The 8985-nt window shown below is 36.5% G+C and overlaps 1 protein-coding gene across 1 annotated transcript in view; it reads left to right on the forward strand.

Moving 5' to 3' along the window:
• MGAM (maltase-glucoamylase) overlaps positions 1 to 8985 on the forward strand; it is a 160192-nt gene that overhangs the window by 77746 nt on the left and 73461 nt on the right. Inside the window, exons 36-39 of the mRNA XM_018569428.1 lie at positions 3917 to 4001; positions 4560 to 4698; positions 5692 to 5825; positions 6086 to 6120. Coding sequence (XP_018424930.1) covers positions 3917 to 4001; positions 4560 to 4698; positions 5692 to 5825; positions 6086 to 6120 — 393 coding nt within the window. The remainder of the gene's footprint in view (positions 1 to 3916; positions 4002 to 4559; positions 4699 to 5691; positions 5826 to 6085; positions 6121 to 8985) is intronic.

Raw genomic sequence — 8985 nt, forward strand, 5'->3', positions numbered from 1 at the left:
TATATATATATATAAAAAATATATGCAATATAATTACTTCTTAATTTTGTATAATGTCTAGGCTATTTTTTACACTTAAAGCATGTGAGTTTTGCCCACCTGTTCCAACAATATAGTTTTTACCTATATATTTAAAAAAGCACGCTTTTATTTACCAAGGTCGCTTGTTGCTCTTATTCATGCAGGTCATAATATACTTTAGCCAGTAGTATACTCATTTAACTAGATTTGCTCTTTAATGTTGAAGATGTATTTCAGCTTATTTAAGTAGCTTCTTCAGTTCTGTCCCCACTTATTGCAGTTTACCTGCAATTTCCAGAAAGCACACATCCCATAGGAATCAATGGAAGAGAATGTAAAATGCATTTAATTGTGAAAATTTGCTTTTTTAATGCATATAATTGCAGATAAATATATTCTCCCTTGCAAATGCATGTTAAAATGCACAAAAAGTGTAAACATGCATTTATTCAGCCTTTTTCAGAGCAGAAGAGTGTGCTACTTATGATGTTCATGAATCTGTTCATCTTAGAATGCTTTTATTCCCAGCATTTATGAAACGCAGCATCTTATAATTCTAAATGCCAAGGTGAAATAGCTAACCACTTTGCCAGCATTTAGACAAAATATTACAAGAAATGGAGTCCTTGATGTGGTGCAGTGATTGGAGCAGAGGAAGTAAAATACATCTAAGATTGAAACCGCATTAGAGTGCATGAGACCAAATAACTTTTGAGTAAATAACTTTTGAGTAAATGGGGCCAATAGTGGAATACTTTGAGGTTAGTGTATTCTTGGTTGGGCATTCACCCAACTGCACTTATGTGGCTGCACATAAAATATGATTCTTTACAGTGCCTCCCAGCCTAATTAACTGAATAGCTTTGATTCTTTCCTCCTGAGCAGCTACTTAAAGAGCTACAGTGGGTATAAATTTAAACTGTAGGTTTGTTTGTTTTTTTAAATTGTAAGTTATTAAGGAGGATAGGCAGAAGTGTAATAAAGTCAATAAACTAAATAAATGTACTTGTAGACTGTATTAGAAGCACTACAGTCCATCACTTACATAATGTGCAGCCTGCCACTCCAGCCCATCTCACTGTTGCATAGCGCTGCTGTTCTGTTGCCAGACCACTCTGCCTTCCATAACTCTTCTGCACAGCCAGGACCATGACACAAAACTAAGGGGTCTTTTCACGAAGCTGCCGAAGCATCTGGCCGTAGCTTCGGCCGATCCTTCGGCTAGCTTTGGCCCCAGGACCCCTTCGGTTCATTAGAACCGAAGGGGTGCTGTACAGGCTATTCACAATAGCCCGTACAGCTCCCGAACATGGCAGAGCGGCTCAGTTGAGCCGAACGCATATGCATCGGCTCGGCTGAGCCGTGCTGAAAGCCGAAGCTGGCCGGAGCTGGGCGGAGTCAGCCGTGATCTTTGTTCTTTGTTTTTTTGGGTATTAAGCATGGTGCAATGTATTTTTTTAACATCACCACTGCTGGTCTGCCATCCATCACCATTTATTGCTGCTGCTGTTGTCCTGCTACCCATTATCATCTATTGTCAATGATTCATTGCATTCTGTATAATTTTTCTTTTGCTGCTCTAATGTGGCATACAAAAATAGCATACATGTGTTTGTGTAATATTTCTGACATGATCCAAGGCAATTTTAATGTCTGGATGGAAAGTGCCTCATCTCTCATTGCTCTCATGTGGCCTACTAAAAAAGACATACATGTATTCATGTAGTATTTCTGCCTTGTGTCTCTGACATGATCCAACACAATTTTAATTTCTGAATGAAAATTGTTTCATCCCTCACTGCTCTAATGTAGTCTACTAAAAAAGGAATACAAGTATTTGTGTAATATTTCTGCCTTGTCATAATCTAAAGCCAACTTTATTTCTATTTTAAAAATGTTTCATCTCTCATGCCTCGAATGCAGACCACTAAAAAGTCCTACATGATGCTCAACATGTCACTGTAATATTTCTGTTTCGTTTTCATTTTTATTTCTGGATAATAGGTGACTGGTTCTACCTCTTTTAGTGCAGCCTACAAAAATACTTAAATGCTGTACAGCGTGTACATGTTTTGTGTTTTTAGACAAAATCCACTGTAATTGTTCTTTTTGGATCAGAAAATGCCTCCTTCCCTCCTTCCTTTTTAAAACATGGCCTAAAAATAAGGATTCCATGGTGTGCAGTGTGTCTGCAATATTTCTGCCTCTTGTCTCTGACATAATCTCCTGTAATTTTTATTTTGAAGTGTTTTTAAAACCTACTTTTTTGCTCTCTTACACTGCTGCCCAATCAAGCTGCATGCATACTCTCAAGCCATTGTGCTATATGCCTGACTATTGTCTCTAACATACTGTATGATCACTTGTACTGCACAAGCGTTGCCTGCTGAAAAAAATGATACTAAGATCATGGGAGCAGCAGCAGCCATGATCATGGTATAACCACTTCTAGACAAAGATGTACAGGTACATCCTATGGTCCTGAAGTGGTTAAGATGAACGACAGAGATCCTGCTAGTTTTATTATTTACAAAAACCTTAAACCCATTAGTAGCCACAATTGGTGTTGCAGCACTAGGCAAAAAAGTCTGTATCAATGATGTTTTCTAAATATGTTATGCCAAGTGTGTTTGCAGTGTACTTGGTGCTTGTCACTGTATTTTCTGCAAGAGCTTTTGTACGGCAGTACAGACTAAAAGTTGTAGCTAGCTAAACAATTACATAAATAATTTAATTATTGACCAATACTTTCTTGGTTGTGTTTCTATCCTTATTATAACATTTCCAGTGTTATGTGGTATTCTTATCATAGCTGCTGCAGGTATAACTTTAAACAACCCCATATGACCACCTCACTTTTCACTGGTCACGCCCAGGTATCACCACAGAGTGCTTCATACTTTGCATTATGCATTATGTCACTTTCACAATTGTCCCTCTTTGTCAAGTTTAAAAGTTGGGAGGCATGTATTTGTATCACATTTTTTAGTTCATCCATCTGCTGACTGATCATAGTGTTTGGAGGAATCACTTGTGTACACACTTTTAGGCAAGTTTACATCTATTAATAAGGGCAGTATTTGCTGTGTGGTGCAGACATTTGAAACTGCACAATTATAATATAAATTGAGATATGCAGGTTGTACTTATCAAAATCATATGATCTTTTTGTTTTTATTTCTAAAGATTAGAATTAAGGATGCATGATTTAGCATTTTTAATAATTTTAGATTGATTTTATTGCCGTTTTGTACATAAAAAAAATTATATAATTTGTATATTGTATACAGCCACCCTTCCTTAATTTTCATTAGAAATAGGATCTAAATCAGTCACATAAAGAGGGTAAATGTTTTTGTCCTTGACATACTTACCCACTGACTCCAGACCTAGGTAGGGAGTGTTGTAGTCTGTTTTTATTTGTGTGTAGCTATAAGAAAAATCTACACAAAAAAACTTCACATGCTACTGCTCTCATTCCATCGAAAGTAATGATATAATGTAATAAGACTGTTAAAATGAAAGGTCCTTACTTTTCAGAAGAGGCAGGGAAAAAGTGAGCTTCCAGAAGAACAATAATTCCCTCAAATGGCCAGTCACTTGATTTAGCAGGGGATACAAGAAAGTGAATAATTGAAAAAGTCCTAGGTCTTGTGTCAATCAGAAGCACAGCATGGTTCTGAGCAGCTTTAGTGACCTTATTAGTTTCTATCAACAATAAGCCTTTCAGCACGAGTCCCATGATGATGATTTGGAAACATTAAACTTGTCCATGTACTCTAGAGAAGTCATGCTGGTAACATGTAGTCACAAACAATTTAGGATTTCTTTGGAGCACTAATCAAAGAGCTGTCAAGTTAATCAGTCTTTGTTATTATAACTTTTTGTTTTGTAGGATATGAATGAGCCTGCTAGTTTTGTTCATGGATCTGTCAATGGTTGTAGTAATGAAGCCCTGAACAGACCTCCATATATGCCACGTATGAACACTATCTATTATTTTTTCTCTTTATGTATTTGTTTTTTCCATATATATCTTACAGCTTTAAGACAACATTGAAGCTGTAAGATATACCAGAATCTTACAACATTTCCTCTGAGAATCTAAAGCAGGGGATATGTGGTTACTGTATGCTTGAAGAGCATCCCTGATAGTATGTATAATGCAGCATGTTCACTCCAAAAATAAATGAATCTTCTATGCAATATCCTTAATTTAACCTAAGTAAAAAAAAAAGTAAAAGGGAGAGTGCAGCTCCATATTAATGGCAATAGCAGTTTGCGGGAGCTAGCCCAGAGCTGGAGTCTCTAGGGGAAATGTGTTGAGCTGATAGATCTAAATCTTCTAAATATATATTTTGGGAAGCCTGCCATTTTGAATAACTTTTAAAGTTCACCAGAAGAATATATACTACCCTTCACATTTTCTATGTAAGTGCTTTACAAACATGTTGTTGATGCACTAGAATATTAAAAAAAAAAAAGGAAGCAAGAATTGTGAAATAAAGCCAATGGTTGAACCGTCTATGACTTTTTAGGTTTGGAATCATCTCATATGGGCTTAGAACACAAGACTTTATGTATGGAGAGTCGACAGTACCTTCCTAATGGAGAGCCAGTTGACCACTATGATGTCCACAACTTATATGGATGGTCACACTCTAAACCAACTTTTGAGTAAGTCTTTAAAATGCAAAGAGCAATATGCAACATTTTAACCCATAGTGACCAATCATTTTTTATCGCAATAAAATGACTTTAGCTGATTTATTAAATAGTTGGCACAGATGCCCAGTAACTTGACATCAAGATTTTTCATTGGCATTCTATATCCACCTTTGCATGTTTACCCGTTGTGAAATGTACGAGGAAGAATAAACAAGTAAAGGCAATTTATAAATTATGACTGAAATGGCACTGTGATCCAATTATTTATAATCTTTTCTAGGAGTACCAACACATCTGTCCAGGCCATTTTTGAGAATAGTTGCAGAATTAGCAATATTGTATCAATTCATATTTTCTTTGCCTTACTCTGTGATATACCAAAGTGTGCAGGTATATATGAAACAATTGCGTTTAATGTAATCACTTTTCAGGAGTGAAGCATTGTTTTAATAAGCTGCATGGATGCCAACATGTCTATAAGCACCTATTTCTATGTCTACATTATTATTCTAGAAACAATATACAGTAATTTACAATACTCCCATCCTCAAACTTGTAAATAATTTGTTTCATGGAGGCTGTTGTTGCAGTCCTTAGTGTTGAAAGTAAGGTATGATGATTGTGGTGTCATTGCAACTTCACTCTTAAGTCACAAAAAGTATAACTTATAGAAAAATAACTTCAAAGTAATAAAGATTTCCTTGTGATTTAAAAAGATCAGAATAATTATCTGTTCTTGCTGGCCAGAGTGTGGTTAATTCAATCAAATTCCAGTCTGACATAATCCAGTTGCATGTGTCCACCAATTACTATTTATGAGTGAAAATCAACCAAATGATTTGGTTGAAGTACCACTCTGTTGTTTTCTTCTCTGCTCCGTTAATGCTGTAACAATATCATAGTGAGATGATTCTGGACCCTGTACGCTAACTGTGACATTCAGCTCTAAGCTAGGTAGCTGGTTAAAACCTTAATACTAATTGCATTTGTATTATTTTCTAGTTCTCTACGCAAAATTACAGGAGAAAGAGGAATTGTTGTCTGCAGATCTACATATCCAACCTCTGGACGATGGGTGGGACACTGGCTTGGTGACAACACTGCTAACTGGAATCAAGTGGATAAATCTATTATTGGTAAACATTCTGAAAAGAAATTGTGCTAGAGCTAGGTTTCTGTTATGTGCCCAGAAGGCAATGTTTTAATATTGCTTTTATTTTAGATGCATATTGAAAACCTATTTTATAAAATATGAATATTTACAATTTTGTTAAAAATGTATTAAGTAAATGGGTATTTTTTGTGTACCAAAATGAACACTCAAATGAAAATATGTTATGAATATAAAATTTATTATGGCATTATATTACCTCCTATTTCTTTTTGTTTTTTTCAGGAATGATGGATTTCAGTCTTTTTGGATATTCTTATGTAAGTGGTAAAACATTAATTTTTGGGGATGCAAAATGCCAGCAGAACAATTCATATAGTTCTGAAATGACATGACACATTGACCCAACTATGCAGTGTTGAGTTGCATGAAGCAAATTTTGAACTCGAACTAAAAGAAAAAAACATTCTGGTGTATAAACTGCTATTATAAACCCAGACTGATGGGAATAATGCCTTTGTTTTCACAAAATGTTTTAGGGGTGGCAGCAGTCTATTTATATTCAATGTCCATTTCTTTCTGCAAATCTTTCTGAATGTTTGATCTGTGCAAATAGATGCAAAAACAAATGTTCATAGAAATATTTTCTTTTTAGGTTGAATGCATGTAACATAACACAACATTATGGCCACTAGACAGAGCTGAGAAGCATAGGAAATAAATGCTTATATCCTATTCTCAGTTCCATCGAGTGACCAAAATACAGTATTACATACTTTCAACCTAAAGAAATAATACCTAAGAATGTTTTTTTTTAATTATTTTTCCTACAAAACGAAGGTTCAGAAAGACATATAGGACACATGGCTCTGTAAATGTTTAAATAGATCCCAAAGTGTCAGGAAACAAACATGTGCCGTTCATGTCTGCAGTAAAAATACATTTTCCTATGTTTTATCCCTTTAAAGACCCTGTGGATTTAAAAGTATACCAGCTGATCCACTTTGAAATGCATTCAAGTTCCTAATTACCTCTTGTGGGCTGACAATTCAGTGCTTTTGCTGCACTAAAATCAGAAGGAATGGTGTAAACTTAATCAGTTGTCATTTGGTGAACTTCAAACTACATTCCCCAGTTCTTATTTTCATAACATCGAAGGGAGGTTTTCTGTAGTTTACAGAGTAGAACTGAGAGGGCTGATTAGGCTTTTTGGAGACAGGACACCGGACAGCTCTGGTTTTTTGATATGATCAATGGGTATTTTTTGCCCAGGTATAACAAAATACCTAAATGTAAATGTAACACACCAAAGGAGAGCACATAAGAGTATGTTCTTTAAGCTCATCCATTCCACAAATGCTTTTTGTTACACCAGCACTTCTTTGATAGCCAGTTTGAACATGGGTAAAACATAGGCACTGGTAATTATAGGGTAAAATGTTCTTTAAAAAAATGTTAAAAAAAATGAAAAATATATATTCCATAATATAATATTTTTATGTTGCCCCCAAAAAATAGTTAGGAATTTGAAACACAATTGTTTTGCTTCAAATTCTGAAAAAAAGAGCAGTGCTGCCCTTCTTCAACATGTTTTGGATTTTATGTTTGCAAGGCTACAAGGAGCATTTATTTTAAGAATCAGTGCTCTGGAGAAGAAATCCGGGAAAACCTTAGATACATACAGTAGCTAAATGTCAACTTAAAAAAAAAATTAATTCCAGATTTTTGTTCATGCAATATCCTGTAAATAAATAGACCTGCAGTTTCAGAACCAACATTACCTTCAGCTAAAAAAAAGTGGCACCATCAATTTAAAGGAAATTTAAAGTGGTTTTGTACATATTTTCTTTTTTTATTATAGACTGGTGTAAAAAAAAATCCAATTTAAAAAAAAACTTTATTATGTAAATATGAAATATTGGGTATTATTAAACTGCATTCTGCTGCATCACCAGCAGGTAATTGGGGCAGTTTTTCACAATTTTTAGGTTCTTCTAAAAGCCAGGGCTTCTAAAAGTCTGCTGGTTACAGATCTTAAAGTCAATTTCCACATTTGTAAGTGATTAGCATTTATTGTGGTAATGTAGAGGTGCAGTGATGTATATGTGTGCACATTTTCACGACTCGCATTGCAGGCTATTTTTTTTTAATGAAGATTTTGGCCCCTTAGTTCCAGTGAAGGGAACTCTTAAGGCATCAGCATACCATGACATTTTGGACAATTTCATGCTTCCAACATTGTGGGAACAGTTTGGGGATGGCCCATTCCTGTTCCAACATGACTGCACACCAGTGCACAAAGCAAGGTCAATAAAGACATGGATGAGAGAGTTTGGGGTGGAGGGACTTGACTGGCCTGCACAGAGTCCTGACCTCAACCCGATAGAACACCTTTGAGATGAATTAGAGTGGTGATTGCGAGCCAGGCCTTCTCGTCAAACATCAGTACCTGACCTCACAAATGCGCTTTTGGAAGAATGGTCAAACATTCCCATAGACACACTCCTAAACCTTGTGGACAGCCTTCCCAGAAGAGTTAAAGATATTTTAGCTGCAAAGGGTGGGCCAACTCTATATTGAACCCTACGGACTAAGAATGGGATGCCATTAAAGTTAATGTGCGTGTAAAGGCAGTCGTCCCAATACTTTTGGCAATATAGGCGTCTATTCACTAAGCTGCCATAGGCAGCCGAGTAAATGACTGACCTAAAGTGAAGTGAGCCGAACACTGTTCGGCTATTCACTTCAGGCTGGTACGGCTGATTTAAGCCGTATATTTGCTAAAATCAGCCGTACATCGGGTGGCTTCACGTGGCTTTGGGTCGGCCGAACATGCTCAGCATGTTCGGCCGACCCGAAGTGCAGGAGGAGTTCGACTCAGCCGATCCAACATCTGGATCGGCTAAGCCGAACCTCCGGCAGGCTGTCTATTATTATAGATGCCGAACAGCAGGGAGTGAATAGCCGAATCCCGCTGAGCAGAGCAGAAAAATAGTTTAAAAAGTACAAAAAAATAAATATAAAACGATTGTGCGGAGCTAGCAGTGCCAGCTAGCTCCGCCCAATAGCTTTCTATTGGCCGGTGGTTCTGCTGCCGTCAAAAAAAAGAAGAAAAAAACTCTCCCGGGCGCTCTGGGAGTCTCCCGCTCCCGGCCGCCCAGGAGAGAAACACTGCTTTTTCTTTT

Source organism: Nanorana parkeri, unplaced genomic scaffold, assembly GCF_000935625.1.
Source record: "Nanorana parkeri isolate BGI_ZX_2015 unplaced genomic scaffold, ASM93562v1 scaffold1333, whole genome shotgun sequence".
Classification (NCBI taxonomy): domain Eukaryota; kingdom Metazoa; phylum Chordata; class Amphibia; order Anura; family Dicroglossidae; genus Nanorana; species Nanorana parkeri.